This window comes from Nelusetta ayraudi, unplaced genomic scaffold, assembly GCF_046127955.1.
Source record: "Nelusetta ayraudi isolate G7.1 ecotype Tasmania unplaced genomic scaffold, CSIRO-AGI_Nayr_v1 ptg000008l, whole genome shotgun sequence".
NCBI lineage: Eukaryota > Metazoa > Chordata > Actinopteri > Tetraodontiformes > Monacanthidae > Nelusetta > Nelusetta ayraudi.
The window spans coordinates 2,036,195-2,053,145 of NW_027466058.1; the positions used below are offsets into that span (position 1 = coordinate 2,036,195).

The 16,951-nt window shown below is 44.9% G+C and overlaps 2 protein-coding genes across 2 annotated transcripts; both read right to left on the reverse strand.

The window, feature by feature from the left end:
• Nucleotides 1-935: 935 nt before the first annotated feature.
• On the reverse strand, nt 936-6,286 carry cunh10orf71 (chromosome unknown C10orf71 homolog). The gene is made up of 3 exons (XM_076018417.1): nt 5,708-6,286; nt 1,062-3,219; nt 936-946 (listed from the first exon to the last, which is right to left on the reverse strand). Exons 2-3 carry the CDS (start codon nt 3,019-3,021, stop codon nt 936-938), a joined length of 1,971 nt encoding a protein of 656 aa, XP_075874532.1. The 5' UTR covers nt 3,022-3,219; nt 5,708-6,286.
• A 3,547-nt stretch (nt 6,287-9,833) lies between these two features.
• drgx (dorsal root ganglia homeobox) lies at nt 9,834-15,246 on the reverse strand. Its single transcript, XM_076018407.1, has 6 exons — nt 15,120-15,246; nt 14,201-14,301; nt 13,650-13,751; nt 11,833-12,005; nt 11,366-11,478; nt 9,834-11,236 (listed from the first exon to the last, which is right to left on the reverse strand). Exons 1-6 carry the CDS (start codon nt 15,175-15,177, stop codon nt 10,830-10,832), a joined length of 954 nt encoding a protein of 317 aa, XP_075874522.1. The 5' UTR covers nt 15,178-15,246; the 3' UTR covers nt 9,834-10,829.
• Nucleotides 15,247-16,951: the final 1,705 nt, after the last annotated feature.

A 16,951-nucleotide genomic window follows, 5' to 3' on the forward strand; every position in this document is an offset into this window, starting at 1 on the left:
GTGCTGTTCTTTTATAGGTTCTCCAGAGGCAGATCCTTGAACCTCGACAAATTGTGTGTTTTCGATCTGTTTTCCCCCTGTGAATGTTTGTGTGACTTCAGGGTTGAATGGTGATCTTTTTTGCATTTTACTTTCAAACAGAGGTTTTCCTTCAGTGGGCTGGAGACTTTGCATTTCATTACGCCTTGGTATAGATTTTGGCTGACCTGTTTCTGGTGCGAGTAGAGTCTTTTCTTTTTTCAAGTGAATATTTGGTTGGTCTCCAGGTTCTTGATCAAGTCTCTGATAACTCTTAGCCCGATCATTTCCCATCATTTTGTTTTGCTCATTGCTCCTGGAATTCTGAGCTGTATATGCATCCTCAAATCCTGTGGATAGTTGTTGTCCATAAAAGACTGGAGTTTCCACAGCATTGTTGCCAAGTGGAACATATTGTGGCAGCTGGTTTAAACTGTTAGGGTTGACCAATCCAGTATTTTTGGAGGATGTTGCGTCAATAACACTCTGTCCACTGCTTTGACTTTGCTGATCCTCTGCCCTATATTTGTCTGACCTGAAATTTGGTTCATCTTTTATAGCAGCTACCCTTTGATAAGACTGGACTTGGTCGACGTCTCCCTTTAAAGCGGTTATCTCTTGTTTCCATGAAGTGGTAGCTGTTTTTAGACCTATATTTTCTGTGTCTTGGTTATTTGTCTGCCTCCACCTATCCTGTGAGGACACATTACTGTAATAATGTTTGTTTTCTTGCAACTGCTGGTACTTATCCACCCTTGTTAATTCCTTTCCTGATGTTTCATTAAATTGTTGCTTAGCACTTGCCCTACTTATCGAATATTCTCCAGTTTGATTATTCTCAGAACTAAACCTCGGCATTTCTCTGGCAGTGTGAAGCGGTTTAGGTGTGTACGCGTCACTTAGAGGCGCTTGATCGGTCATTCCTTGCCTGTAGGGAGTAAATGACGACAAGTCTTCCTGGAGATTCTGTCCATTAGCCAGCTGATTGCTGGGGCAATTTTCTGGCATGAAGCCAGTGTAACCGGAGTGATGAACCATCTCACTCTGTGTCTGAGCTGCATGATAATGATCTGTGGTGGATTCAGGATAGCCAATGTGATCCATTGCAGGTTGAGGATATGCAGCTGTTGTAGAGAATCCAGTCCTGTGATACTGGTTTGCATGTTGATGTGAAGCTGGCTGAGTCCTGCTGAATTCTTCTACTTGTGGAAACTGAGAGACCGCATCAGGGAAATCAGGGATGTCTATCACAGTGTCCCGAGGCTCGTTGGCTGTTGAGTGCTGTCTGTTTTTCTCTGCTGCCTCTGAGCCTTTGAATTTTGTTGGACTGTAGGTGCTTTTTACTCTTTTCCTGTTGTCTTTCAAATTGAACAGCAGACTCGTGGCTCTCGATTTGTAGCTGGACATTCTGGCGTCAGGCGTGGCACCTCTGCTCTCTGCTCGCACCGGTGCGTGTTCTACAAGTTCAGAGGAAACTGCACACTGCTGCTGCTGCTGCTGCTGCTGCTGCTGAGCTGTCAGAGTCTCTGTGTCGTGATGCGAATACACTAAAGGTGCACACACCTGGCCAGTGTTGAAGGTAGTCGTGTGTGTGTTTCCGCCAGCGGGACCAGCGGAAATGGCGCTGCTTCCGTAAGGAAATAAGCCATTGTTCCCCTGAAGCACGTCTAGATTACTCGCCGGCATGGCAGTTGTCAGATTTTGCTCCGACATCATTTTGATTTTGTGCTGAAGTGCTTTGACTGAGCTGATGGTGTCCTGGACACGTCGGGACATTTCAGCGGTGGGCGACGCAGTTGATGGCCGTTGGGACGGAAGCCTGTTACCTCTGAGGCTCTCTGTCCGCTTCCTGTGAGGGTAATGATCTGCCAACTCCGACTCGCAGCGTTTCTCCACCCTCAGAGCCGGCGGCATCATGGAGGTGGAGGTGGAGCGCAAAGGAAGAGCAGGGCTCGCGTGTGCCAAGTTGTTCCTTGCGTGCCTCATCCCGCCTTCATCAAACCTGTATTGGCCCTTCGTGCTCGGCTCCAAAGAGATGCTCTTGTACATGGGCGTCTCGTACCACTTGGAAAACTCAGAACGCTGCATAAACCCTGAGACCTCTCCCTGCTGGAAGGGAAATCTATTGTGATCCTTCCATACCCTGAAAGGGCTGAATTCGCTGTGCATGAAGAAGTTGGAGTTCGCCTGGGCGGCCATGCTGTGTTTACTGTGGGAAGATCTCATAAAAGAGGTCTCGCAATTTACATGAGACATGGAGGAGTAGACGCTGGCGTCGCGGTATGAATATGCAGCAGCGGGAGGGATGTGACCGCCATAAGGGTTTTGCTGGTATTCCGACAGGTCCCTCTGGATGCTCATCAGGGCCGATTTGTCCCAGGCTGTCTCGTCGTTCCGTTCTCTGAGTTTGCCGTCCATTCCTCCCCCATCTGCGTATCCCTCTGAGTTGAACGCTTGGATGAGAGAGGAAACTCTGGAGCGGCTCCTGCGTTGCTGCACGCTCAGCTCTTTGGCACCATTGCTGAGGAACAGCAGCTGCTTGTCCTCGAGAGATTCCTCCTGCCGCGAGGTTTCCACAAAGGATTGTTGGAATGTGGCCGAAACTTGTGTCCGTTCCCCATAAACCTCCCACTGTGGCTCTCCGTGGACCTGAGCCCCGTACATTCCTCCGTGGATCAAGTCCTGGCCGTACTGCTGCATCCTGAGGCTGAAGCTGTCTTGCGCCACTCTCTTAAGTTCTTCCCTGTCCTCAATGACTCCACGCGGGACACTTTGGCCCCAGGCTCGCTGGACTTCTCTCTGGGAGCACGGTGAAGACGTGTACAGGTCCGAGTCATTGTAAATGGCCTCGTCTCCAATGCAGAGGCTTCTGAAAGCCCGATCCGTCAGGCTGCTGACCTCCCGATCTGTCTCATCCAAAAACGAGCCGCTGCTGGAAGCATCGCTATGCTTTCGATGCTTGCCGCTCTTCCGGCCTGAGCGACGCTTCTCAACTGAAGTCATTATGCAGACTTGTTTGAAAGGGGTTTGGTCTTCAGCTGTTCAGTCATTCAGGAAAAAACAGACCTCCAAATGAAAGAGCCCCGTTGAGTCTGCCAGATACAGGGTGCATAAATGGGATATTGTCCACGCAGAAGCTTCTAAAGCATAATGTCTCCCAGTCGGTATCTGGTCGAGGAAATACTGGCCTTTGCCATTTTCCTATAGGAAAGAAACAAGAATTAGCCTGAATCTCAATTGCAACTCTCATTATTTTATACTTCACAGACTTTTATGCACACGTCATTTTCTTTCATCGGCTACAATGAATAGCATTTGAAATGCTTATTCTATGACCTTATATAAAATGCTGGCCTGGATCAGAAAGGCTTCTCCCTTTCCAGTAAGCACCCATGTTCTGTTTGTGTTTCTGAAAAAAGCCCTGCAAATCCCTCTTCTCAATCGCTGTGACCTTCAGACACATGCTGGGGAGCAGCAAAGACGGCCTCACGTGAGTTATTTTAGGAAAGCAGGGTGCATCCATGAGTTACACGCATGCACGCACGCGCACACACACACACGCAAAACGACAAAAAAATACACGAGGCGACTTTAAGCCTAGCTGCTGCTAAAAAGCTTAGCGTGGACACTCTTGTGGTGCAGTTTATAAGAACTGGATGGCATTTTCACATTAAAAGAAAAGATCTACAGCAGTGCAGAGAGAACATGTGGCAAAGTGATTAAAAATGGAAAGTCCTGCTGAATTTCAGTGAACCTTGTTATCCTTCTAAATGTCAAAATTACTATTAAAGCTAAGTAGGAACATATGTTTGTAATAATTCTGTGTGAAGAGTTGTGCTGTCCGCGCTGCTTTTTGACTGAATAAAATCAGATTTTTGATTTCTGAAACAGCTAAAATCGTTACAGTTGTCAGACATGCATTGATGCCACAGCTTTGTTAATAGTCTTACCACTCTCGCACTCACAGCAAACTCAATCACAGCTGTTCATGGTTACTTATAATCGTCCCTCTAAATCCAATAAGTGACACAGTGCACAAAGTACATAAAAGAAACCTAAAAATAAAACTATAGCTGGTCCTGACAAGCAGGGGAAATAGCCTGCCATTACACTTCTTATTATTAACTCCCTTAGCTGTACGCTGCCTTTTATATAAAGCCTTTGCATGTTGAGAGACAACAACATGATGTCATGGGCATACTCGGACTGAATTTACTGCAGGTGGCAGCCGGCCATAGCGTTACTCAGACTATCCAGCACTTACAGTAATAGAGATAGCAATTTTGGGTGAGCTTGATCATTTGGCTCGACCCATAATGAGCCAACGCACTCAATTCCCAAACGGCTCAAGATTTGACCACTTATTAAGACTAATTTTATCAATTCACTTCAAGTGCTGTTTTGACTTACACTGACCTTTGTGTACTTTTATTTTTATTTATTCAAAAGTAAAAATGACATTTTCTAATATCACTGAATTACCTTTGCTTAGCAAATCCCACCGTGTCTCTGTGTAACCACATTTTCTACATAAAGCAGGTAGAAATGTAATTATTTTAATTTAAATAAATTCAACACACTTATGTAAATGAAACACAAATGAATATTTACAATATATTATCATATTTCTGTCATCTATAATATAGTAATTTCTCCCCTGTTTACGCACTTTTAAAAGCCAAAAATACATTTACATAAGTGTTGGAAAACTGCGCTTCATACCAGGTGAACGATATTGAAAAACCCTTCCAGAAAGAAAAGTACAACAAGGAGAAAATACACCAATAAAAAAATCAACTTAACAATAGTAATAATTATGTATTTTAATGTTCATGTTTTGTAGTAGCTAGTAGCTAGAATTTGAGGACTACTGATGCACTATTTGATTTTGTCCCAGTAAACGGGAAAAGGTTTACTTTAAAATTGTGACTAAATTAAAGACTGAAGAAGATCTCTTGCAGCTAAGTGAGTTGGTGAGCTGTTGCCATGCCGCTCTTTATGTGCTGTTTGAATCGTCTTCAGTCGCTGCATGTATGAAGCAGCTGTAGTACAATGATCATCACATCGTTCTACTTTGTTTTTACAAAAAAATAAAAAGAAAGTGAGCAGGTGGGAGCCGGTGCCCATTGTTCACTTCAGATAGCTGACATAGGCAACAAACACAACTATCCAGTAATATCTGCTGACCTGCACTGACTGGTTGGGGTAACTGGCAAAATCAACTTGGTGCAGAAATGCAGATATTAAATTGAATGTTTGGCAGATGTATTTATAAACCATCATGTGCTTATGATGTATTATAACCAAAATTATTTTTAAAGGAAAAAGATTAACACAAAGATTAACATCATTGCATGTGGTATGATTATTTTGGTCCAGTAATGGGCCTCTCATTCTAAAACCTGATACCAAAGAGGCCTCGTTTCAAGAGGGACTGTAGTAAGACGAGAGCAGCAAATCTGCCAGCAACGGAAACATACATAATATGAGTGTTTAAAAGTATGTGACATAGAGTATTAAACAATCACATTGCAACATTTTTTTCTCCATGAATTCAACATGAAGAAAACACCCATTCTGGGAACCAAAGTGAAAATATGAATGCATGTACGGCCGGCAGGCTTAACATTTATCCTACACTTTTAATGACTTTTTTGATGCAAACTAACATTGTCAGACCTCGTCTTACCTTCCAGTGTTATAATCCATAATTTGATCTTTAATGTAAACTCCTCATAAAGCTCTGTGTCTCCAGAAAAGGCCTCGCTGATCTGCTCCTGACTGCTCGCGGGACTCAAGCGACAACCCGCAGCTCTGGCTTCTTTTACTGACAACAATCCAATGCCAAAATCTCCACATAGTCAATGGTCAGGTCTTGAGCATCTGAGCGCAGTCAACAGGACCCGAGGCTGGAGACAAGACAGAAATAGAGGAGTAGTCCCAGAGCGAGCGTCCACCATGGCAGACAGAATGAAGGGCTGCAGCGAGCATGTAGATCTGCTGGATCCTTGGGTGTCGAGTGTCAGAAAGATGAAACAAACAGCCTCTCAACTATTTTTAAATCTGGACGGCTAACCGTGTGGCCATTAGCAGCTCCACCTTGCTTGTTGCAAACTGGGAGAGTTTTTTTTTTTTTCTTTTTCAGCTGGCTGCGGCGGTGGCCTGAGTTTCTGGGTGTTGAGGAAACTTAATTTCCTAGAGATTTGTCATTAATGTGAGAGCGTAAGGAGAGGCGGGAGTGAAGTTTGGGTCTCCTTCTGGGGACACAAATAACTCGACAGCCTCACGCTGAAGTGCCACCCTCTCTGTTCAATGGAGCTGACAAGTGCTATGTGGTGTGTCAACAAGTGGCGCTAGGTCGCAACCCATCTGCTGAGAACCAGGACCCACAATGACCAAGCACCACTTTAGGCCATTTTCCTTCCACTTCTTCTTCTTCTTCTTCTCCTTTTATTATTATCTTTAAATATCAGCAAGTTTAATTTCTCACTGCCGCCACTCGCTGCAAGTGCGATCTCCCCGGCGACAGCCTAGCAGCAGCAGAAAAGGCCATGAGGCAGAGGGAGGGGGAGGGGACAGCGCCTCCCACTCCCCTCTCTGTCTCCCACCCCCCCCTGCAGCCCGCTGCTATAATAGGAGATTGCTGTTGCAGATAGTTTCCTGGGAATCTTGGCGGGTTCATGGCCGGCCTGGCCAAGTGATGGACACACACACATGGGCATTAATGGAGACATCCACAGACGTCCACACACGCAAACACACACACACACACACACACACACACACACACACACACACACTCTAGGTGGCATATATTTTGTTTTTTTGCACATAGCCCAGCAAACCGGCCCGTTAACACCCAGACGGGTTTCTTTGAAAACGGTAAAAAAAGAAAAATAGGAACGTTTTCACTTAAAATGCACACTTTGGGAAACGTGGGACAGTTTGAAAACGCCGCCCTGTCCGGCTTTGTGTGAGCACTGAAAAACGTTTTTTTTTTCGGAAATGATGATGTCACAGGTTTGCCCCCCTGGGCCCCTCACTTGCAACCTGAGCCGGCCGTGAAGCACGGACAGCCACTCACAACAACAACAGCGTCGAACAACTGCTTTGTGTTACTGCTCCTGAGGACGATCAGCCTGGCGTCTTCTCTCTACCCTCCACTGCAACAGGCAGCAAACATTAGTGGACAGTCACACACGGTGTTATGATAAAAACAACAAAAGCGATTGACAAACCTCCAGTTTCGCTTTTTTCGCTAAACTGAGGGATATTGAGCCAGAAAACCTGAATGACCAAAATGTCAGCAAACTTTAACTGGCAGGACTCTCAGTAAACCTCATCATGGAGCTTTGAGGCTTTGCTTTCTGAAGTAACTTGAAGCAGAAGTTCAACTGTGTCATTGATCCACACTGTCTTTTCACATTCGTTCTTTGCCATCTTCGTGAGTAAATATGCCGCGCCCCTAGGTCTTCTTCTTCTTCTGTCTTCGTTGAGTGAACTCCCAACGCCACACGAGGCCTAGCTTAGGTACCCCAGCGTTTTCGTTCATTTCCTGCATTTTTGTGGATATTTTTTGCGGATATTTTTTAAAGACGGCTTTGTGTAAAAGCGGTTTTAAAAACCACTAATACCCTTTTTTCATCCACCTTTTCAAAAACAATAATATATACCGCTGGACCTCTGTCATCCTGCTCCATATTTCTTCGATGTGATCATTATTTTCTCACTATTTCCCCTTGTTTCGGGAACTTTTCCGCCCTTGCACACTCCCGTTTTGCTGTTTACTTTGGGCCTTCACAGTGCAGAGGGCTTGTTTAAAAAGTGGTTTTGATTAATGAAATTTAATTTTCATAAACCTCCCTCAGCAAAAATAACTCAGTGTGTGTTTCTCCTCAACGCTCAATTTTTCCCACTGAAGTTTGAATCCTGCTGTGGGGAGACCTGTAAAATGTCTTGCTCATTAGCTCCCTCCAGCGGACACTCCAGGAACGGACGCCCGTTCTCTGTTGGATCCCCGTGTGGAATTTTGACTTTGACAGTTTATTAGAGTGCCTTTTTCTGCGCAGACAGAGCTCTTTGGTTTCAGACAGCATTGCTGTGTAGCTCTTGATGAGCGCGAGCATTGATCATGAGTGCCGTCAATGGTTCTCCATGCTGAGTAAGGAGGAGCAGAGCTGTGGTTATGCGGTAGACAGCAGACAGGCACATTACTTGCCGCATTAAGATGCTTTGTTTCTTTTATCTTCATACAGAGATTTGCTTAATTGATTCTAATTGATTGGGATATCGGTCAGCTCTGTTGCTGACATGATTCTGCGTGTTGGTGCCTTTCAGTGGAACGGCTCTACATGCACTTTAAGTCTGACTCTGGGAGTCAGGCCTTTAAAATGTAAGAATTGTAGGTTTTGCACCCAGTGTCAAGAAAAAGAATTGCATTCAGGAGTTTGCCTTTTTATAAATATATTTATTTAAGCGCACTGCCTCCCTCTGTGGACCTTACATTGTCTGCTGATGGGTGTATGTGCACGTCTCCCTGTTTCAGGACATATTTCCCCACATCCCTGCAAAATATTTCATTACTGCAACAAAAGAAGCCCATTAACTGCAGTGTAAGAACAGAGTTCAACTGTTGTCCCCCGTATTCACCATGTTTGTCTGCTTTTCTGGCCGCTCTCCAGCTAATTTGATATAACAATGCTCCACAAAACCGCCTCAGGACTTTTTTTAGGTGACAGAAAATTATCAATGATGCCACATGCACAGCTGAATGTCAACACCAACTTGACTTGTTTATCAAATATTAAAGCAGTGAATTATGGGCACCATGCAGAACTTAATGATGATCGGAGTCATTATAACTTCAGCATCCTTTGTTTTGGCTAATGATTAAATTCCACAACTACTGTATTCAATTTTGGAGAGAATGAATGTGTTTTTCGGGGCTTTTGTGTGAGTTGGCTGGATTGCGCAGTTCATATTAGTACAGCTTTTTTTTTTTTTTTTAAGAAAAGGAGATGATTTGAGGGATATTTTGTTATCATTGGCTACCATGTCAGGAGGCTTAACATCTATGCACTCTCTTTTTGCGCTTAAAGCAAAGTCATTATATTAGGGCATTATGTTTTTGATAATATTATTCACACCCTGAATGGATACAGCACCTGCTATATAATAGCCCCAAACTAATATGATAGCAAATGAGCAAATATGGTCATTATAGCAGCTGTTGATTTTGTCACCATTTTCTCTAAAAAGCGTCCTCCATTTGTAACAAATGAGATTTTTGACTGGGGGAAATTTAGCATAAACATAGCACAAGAGTGGTAAGTTGCTGTAAAAATGGACAGTGTCACTTTATTGGAATATCTGTGGGCTAGTTACAACATGCAGACAAAAGGAGATTGAGCGCGCCGTACTCGCTGTGTACAACCTGGCATGACTTCTGACATTATCTCCCTCCTCTGTGTCACCAGGGTGTCGCCTCATCAATTATTGAACCAGTACTTCGTGGTAATACATAATTTCTTATCAATTATTCATGGTAATGTGCGTGTAGTTTACTTAATTGTGTTATTGACTATCAAAAGTAATTTCCTGAAAATCCTCAAGGACGCAAATTGAATCAGACCAACGACTGGCCGCGCGCTCGGCAGTTCACCTCAATCGGATCAGCTGATCCTTCATTCAAAAGTCATCGCAGCGAGGGGAGAGATTTAGGAATCACAGGCACGCCTATTGCTTTGAGAGACGCAATGACAACTTTGGGGTCGGGGAATTATTTAAAAAAAAGTTTAATTCACCAACAATAAATAGCATGTATTATGTTTAATGAGGGTTTATTTCAAACAAAATGACCAGAGTGAAGGGAAGGAGAGGCGGGAGGGCCCTCCGAAAAAGTAAATAAATAATAAGAGTCACGGTTGCTCTCCTCTCCCGGCTTTAAGGGGAGCTGATAAATAATGTATCAGAACAGATGGCTGGAGCGGGAGGCAACAGGAGAGGAACATGAGCGGCTACATCTTTAATTGTTTTAAAGAACGTGTCACAACAGGACTGTTGTGTTCGCCGTCTGCTGACGCTACAGATGTGCTAACAGAGTCAACCGGGTTCCTTTCGGCTCGCGCACGCTAACCGACAGGCGGCATCCTGTACACATTTTACATGGAGAAAACGAGACGGCTGAGAAATGTTAAAGTGCACTTTCACTTTTGAAATAAAAAAAACAAAAAAAAACAATATTAATAATAATTGAATAAAAAAGGGATGAGAGCTCGTTTGAGGCCGTGACTGAGCGGATGGTACAAGCATTGTATTGCCTAGATTTTCACCGTCCTGCCATGACTTTTACAAATACAGCGTACATGCATTGAACATTCACAATGAAAGCGTCTGCACCCCTTGAGGAAAATCCAAAAAAAAGAAAAAGGAAATGCATCAGGATTATTTAGATTCACATTTTTCACATAGGTCTTTGTTGCACATACGTTGTGTCTTTGCTCGTCCATCAAATAGTCCGTCAGTGCGCCACGGAGACACTATAGATTCCAGAAAACACTCTTTGTGCTTCTACCGGGACTGTGAGCCCCTGCGCCTACTCAGCGTTTCCTACAATCATAATTTACTGTCAAATAAATAATTTAAAGTTTTGCATCCATACATTGCGGCAAAGTCTCTCCCGGCCTCTTCCTGAAGCCAGTCAGTACTTGTGCTTTATAGTTGCTCAGTAGTAGAGTAGAGGAGTAATAACAGGCACGATCACACAGATTCAGAGCATCGGCTACGTCCACGGCCTCCCGACGTCCGCCGCTTCACTTTTTCTCCAGCGACTCCTTGGAGCAGTGAGGGTGTTTGTTGGGGCTGCCGCCCAGGATGGGCACCTTGGCCGGGCTGGGACTGGAGCTGTCCCCTCCTCTTCCCACAGGGATGGGCAATTCCATGGAGGGTCCCAGCATGGACCTCCCTGCCGTTGAGGCCGCCGCCGCTGCCGCCGCCGCCGCCGCAGCGCTCACCCCGACTCCGGACAGGACCCCCACGCCGGCGCCGGGCACGCTGGCGGCGCCGAGCAGGTTGGCCGACTGCAGCACGGCCTCGGAGTGCTCGCGGGCCTTCATGCGCAGGGCGGCCACGCTGGCCGTGCGGTTGCCCTGGCAGCCGTAGGGGGGCAGGAAGGACAGGCCCATGGGGTCGGAGACACAGCAGGAGCACAAGCCATTACCTGGAAAACAGCAAATACGCCTTTAACGTCTCATCTTGGGAGCGCTATAAACGTTTATTGCGATCGTCTCGTCATCATTTTTTTGTTGTTGTTGTTGTTGCTCCCGAACAGATGGAAATGAAATTCTACCTTTGAGCGTGGCGACCTGGGAGAGGGCCTGAGCGTAGGTGGCGGAATTGAGGAGGGTCCCCGGTAGGCAGGAGGGGAAGAAGGGACCACTTGGACCCACGGTTCTGTTAATACTGCAAAAGGAAGACGCAAGGTGCTCCGTGTTATCTGATGAAAAGGTGAATACAAATTGTTTGTTTGCTACACCTGCACTATTTTGTTCCCATTGACTTAAAGACTCTTAATAATTGCGTAGTCAAACCTGTGTTTTTTATTCCCGGTAGATTGAAGAGCCAGGTGAAAGTTGAATTGTCACTGGTATGCAGTGTACAATAAAGCTGTTCTGATTCAAAGGAATCATTTAGTTTTCTGTCACTTTTTTCTATTGACACTGTTTCCTGTCCTTCTTTTTGCAATCTGCAAATAATTTCTCCCCAAATTTCCTGCAGTGTCCAGCACCATCATCATCATCATCATCTGCTCCCCACCTCTGCTGCATCTCCAGCGGCTCCTTCTGCTTCCTGCCGTGGTCCACTGGAGACTGGGAGTTGATGCTGCGGGATGGAGGAGTGCCCTCGCTCATCTGCTCTTTGCCTCCTTCCGGCTCCGCGCTCCCTCGCTCTGTCTTTCTCCACTTTGCTCTGCGGTTCTGAAACCAAACCTGCATCAAGATGAGAAGAGAGAGAGGGCGAGATGAGGTAAGAGGCAAAAGCGATTACGACAAATGACTAATTAAAAATTAAATGTTTCCTGACAAATTTGCATGCCATTTATTTGATTTATCGGGACAGCAAATGAACTTTCTCTCCTGCTTTGAGCTGCGTTATTTGCTCTGATTTGCCTCCTATTGAGTGAACCACACTCTTGTCACACTTGTACCAAAACATTTTTTTTTTTTTTTTAAAGAAAAAACTTCACCACACGCGCTGCCAAGAACACATATAACCAAGTTCTGGCGTCTTAATCGAATGAAGGTCACTGCCTATAACAACATTTAATTGAGCAATTTTTCATTATCATATTTTAATGACTTCCCACTGACAGTTGTGCTGCCCGAGAGAGAGGCGGCGATGATGAAGTCGTTTATTTCCCTATTTAGTGATTGTTTGACAACATCAGATTCGATTAGGACTTGCTTCTAGCACGCATTAATCACGACGTGTGAATGGAGGTTAGAGTCGGGCGCCGCGCGCGCTGCCTCCTATTGTGGCAGAGGTATAAATGATGTCAACAGCCAGACAAAACACGTGCATTCATTCGGCGGTGAAAAAGGGACAACATTTGGGTGGCTGGACAACAATGCAGCCAATGGACTTATCTCACCCCTGCACCTTCCAGCTAGAAGTCGCGCCCCCCCATATGCACACCCCTCTCTGAATGGGCTATAATTGCTCCATTAATCTCAATTTGCTGCGTGCTCTTAATGCGGGGGGAGGCCCATTGACACTTTACAAAAAGGGGAGGGGCGGGGGCAACAACACTACAACAGAAAGGAAATTTATTTTCTAATAATAATGTAAGTTTAATATCCCCTGCATACTGCGCCGGATTCATGTTCAGATTTAATAATAGGAATGCGGTAATCGGATTAGGAGGGGAATAATTTGTTTACAATCCCTAATTTACAGCGCAGGATTCCATTATCAAGCCCGCCATTGGGTTTAAGCGATAGTAAGATGACCCTGGGGAACAAAAGGCAAACTATTATATTTCCCACAATTAGATCTGCGCGCACAACAAAACCCAAAAGCGAATCTGGAATGCAGGAAATTACATACAGGACACATAACTTAATTACATCTGGCCAAGTTTATAACGTCGCATATGTGCTGGGCAGGAGCGGAATATAAATTGGCAAATTTAAGGTGCTAGTGCCGACGAGTGCGTTTGTGGCTGCGAGTGTTTTTCCAGTGCGCGTTTGCGGCAGAGAGCGAGAGGAGTGGAGGGGAAAGCAGAGAGTTTTGTGTACTGCAGACTTTCCTCTCCTTCAAAACAAAAGTGTGTTGCGATATAAAAAATAAAAAAAAAAAAGAGAGAGAGAAGAGGAGGGGGTCTGCAGAGATGATGTATTCCTACCTTTGAGAGGCGCGGACAAATTAGCCGGGAACATTATAGCTGCTTAATTATGAATGACCGATTAATCAGGCTAATCTAATATTCACCATTATGTTGATGTTATTAAAGTCCATCGGCCGAATGACAGAGTGGCTTAATTTAGCCTCAGCGTGGCGTGTCCAGACGTGCCCGGACGGCGCGTGCAGGACACACGTGGCGGCGCTCGCTGTGCAGCCGTGGCCGCACTAACCTGCACTCTGGCCTCGGTCAGGTTGATCTTCATGGCCAGCTCCTCGCGGGTGAACACATCCGGGTAGTGAGTCTGGGCGAACACCGCCTCCAGCGCCTCCAGCTGCGGGGAGATGGAGAGCACACACACACACACACACACACACACACACACACACACACACACACACACACACACACACACACACTCAATGACTTTTCTTCCTTCCTAGTTCCTCCCCTTCCCTTCTCTTTTCTGTCTTTTCTCCCTTTCCCTCCTAAAACATAAACTTAATTGAACTCATAATTGTTATAAAGCAAAAAAAAAAAAAAAAACAACAAAAAACGCCCATGTAAAGCCAAAATATTGTAAGTTAAATTCCACAAAAGAATAAAGCTTCTTTATTTTTTTTTAATGCTTGCAAAGAAAATACCTTACATTTTAAAATTATACCAAAAATCTTAAAAACCCCGTGTTTTATTGGGCCAACTATACTCTTGCACCAGTTTCTCCAAAGTTGTTGTTTATGATTCAATCAATGAATTTATTCTATGGCATTGATTGAAAATTACCTGTTGCAAAGTGAACGTAGTTCTGTTTCTTCGCTGTTTTCTGCGAAGGAATCCGTCATCAAAATCAGTTGGGGCGTGGTTACCAAAACTGCTCGAGTTCACTGAAAACAAAGTTAAATAAAAAAAACAGAGTCATTTAAAAAACAACAACAACAGACTCTTTCTTTTTAAGAACGGAAGGCTTTATATCAGTTCTTTGGGGGAGAATAAAAAGAGTATTATGATCACATCTTAAAATAACAAAACAGGCCCTGTGCCAAAACAGTCAAGATCTGACATTTATTTTCTGGCTCACTTTTTTTTATTTTATTTTCATTAGCCGCATAAAACATTGATGCGAGGCTCTCTGATGGGAACCATCGCAGGGCTAAGAGGCATGACTCCTAACATCTGTGCCCGGGACAAAACATCGCTCTGCCCCGGAGCCAAAAGCACCAGCAGCGTCTTCACCGGAACAGCCGGCACATTGATGTGACGGAGCGGAGGGGGGACCGCTTCACCTCCCACAATACACATTTAAATCAGTTGACGGTGATAAAAATCAGCTGATACCGGTGGACTTGCCGCACTACTTTAACGATTCATTTTGGAGAAATGCACAATGTATGCAATGCACAAAACCAAAGTGCGCAGGTTATTCTAACACGCAGAAATCACAGGGGATACATCTTTATTTTATTTGAATCCAGGCCTTTATATCATAAAACACAAGTTACCTTTCAAAGTTAAAAACGGTCGCGATAGATTAAAAGAATCCCCTGCACAGGCCTTTAAAAAAGAAAATAAAATCACGTCTCGGTTCGTGCGTCAAAACGCGCGAATCACAATCTCAGCAAAACTTTTTGGCTTTTTCAGATATTTTTTTTAAAACCCGAGTTTATAGCAAATAAAATAAAATAGAATAAAAATAAAGTCTTACAAGTGTTGGAGCGGCAGCACTCTCCGTCGAGCTGCGGTGGACAGTGGAAGTAGAACATCCTGGCGCGTCTGCGAAGAAACTCAACCTGGAACAAAACACGCACAAAACTTTCAGTCCGGTCGCCGAGAATCGCTCACGAGTTCGGCTTCAGCGCGACTCCGAGTGGCGTCTGGAGGAGCGGTCTGAACGCGTTCGATCAAGCCGCGAAGCAGAGTCGCGGAGAAGATGCTGTGAGAGGGAGAGCAGCCTACCTGCGGTGAGGGTGCTGATGAGAGTGACTTCCCGCTCTGGAGAGGAGGAGGAGGAGGAGGAGGAGGGGGAGGAAGAGGAGGAGGAGGAGGCTGCGCTTCCTCTGACTGTCTGGGAGTGTCCACATCTCCATCCCCCTCATCCTCCCCCTCTCTCTCCCTCTCCCTCTCTCTCGCTCACACACACACATAACAAACACACGCACACAAACACACAAACACCAGGGGTTGGGGGTGATGGAGACAAAGCCTTGATAATCCGATTAGGACCAATTAGGCGTGAGATTTTGCGACACTGGCTGAAAGCCTTAACACTCTGCAGACAGTTATAGAGACATCTGGACACTGACTCTGTGTGTGTGTGTGTGTGTGTGTGTGTGTGTGTGTGTGTGTGTGTGTGTGTGTGTGTGTGTGAGAGAGAGAGAGAGAAAGAGAGAGAGAGAGAGAGCACCGTGAGGAGAGGTGATATACCCAGGGTGGCAAACGGCAGCTCTTCTCATGGTGCCAAAAAAATTCATCACAAGTGATTGTTATTCCAGAGTCAGAGCATATTCCCCAACCATAAACACGCGCACGCACCCGCCGCACTTTTTTTTTTTATTTGCTCTTTCATATATTAAAAAAAGGAGGATGACTGCTTTTGGGTTTTAGATTGACTGTCGGGCGGGTTAATTGCTCGTCGGGGTGTGTTAGGGGGTCCACTTTACAAGGGCTCGAGCATGTTGAACACTCACAAGGCCAAATTTTTGATTTTGTTCACAGCAAGGGGTCCGGCGATTTATATCGCTTCCTCAGATAAATGATCTGCTGCGGGACCCTTTCAATTAGTTTTAAAGCGCATCTGGGACGGCAGAGCGCAGACGCCACGCGTCTCTGAGGTGGAGGCAAAATGAGGCTTCGAGAAGCAGCTGAAATTTAGAAGAGGAGTGCGGGATTGGACTAAACCACATAAAGTGCAGAAAATCCCGTCTAATGGCACGTAATTGGTTCTGTAATATCATTACAGGCGGATAATGGCCAGTTACAGGGCCCCGCGCTATTAAGGGTTTCCCTGGCGTGCAGCGTTTATGTTATTAAAGGGGGAATATAATGATATTTTAGTTATTAAATGCGCGTAATTAATTTATGCACCACTGAAAATAAAGTTGTTATTATGACCTCGGCGAGGTGCGTGGAGAAAATTGAAATCAAATAACGGCTGATAACTTTATTCCAATATTTTGGTCTAGACAACTCTGACGAGTGCGGGCCTGCAGAGTGTTTACCTGCTTCCTGTCAGCGCCTTTGCTCCCCAGCCTCTCTGATGGCTGCTTAAATAGCTCGCTGAAATTACACCGCTCCTCCTCAGAAACGCGTTTGGAAAGTACATTCGGCGGCCTTTTATTTCAGGACCTTGGTCAGCACCACGGTTTTTTAATATAACCTTCTTTATGGGCCACTTATTTTTCTCTACCTAATTCCATTTTTTTTAAGCCGCTCTTCTAATTTAAAATGCTTATTTAAACATTGTTTCGGATAAATTAGCAGAGAACTTTCTTTGCAAGCGCAATTTTAATGAGTAGAGAGGAAAATAACAGTTGGTTT

Bases quoted from the DNA above. Each gene is read 5' to 3' on its own strand.
- drgx (XM_076018407.1), bottom strand. From the start codon at position 15,177: ATGTTCTACTTCCACTGTCCACCGCAGCTCGACGGAGAGTGCTGCCGC. The intron at 12,006-13,649 runs GTTAGTGCGGCC...ATCTTGATGCAG, and splicing joins TGACCGAGGCCAGAGTGCAG to GTTTGGTTTCAGAACCGCAG. The intron at 11,479-11,832 runs GTGGGGAGCAGA...TTCCTTTTGCAG, and splicing joins CCGCTGGAGATGCAGCAGAG to TATTAACAGAACCGTGGGTC.
- cunh10orf71 (XM_076018417.1), bottom strand. From the start codon at position 3,021: ATGACTTCAGTTGAGAAGCGTCGCTCAGGCCGGAAGAGCGGCAAGCAT.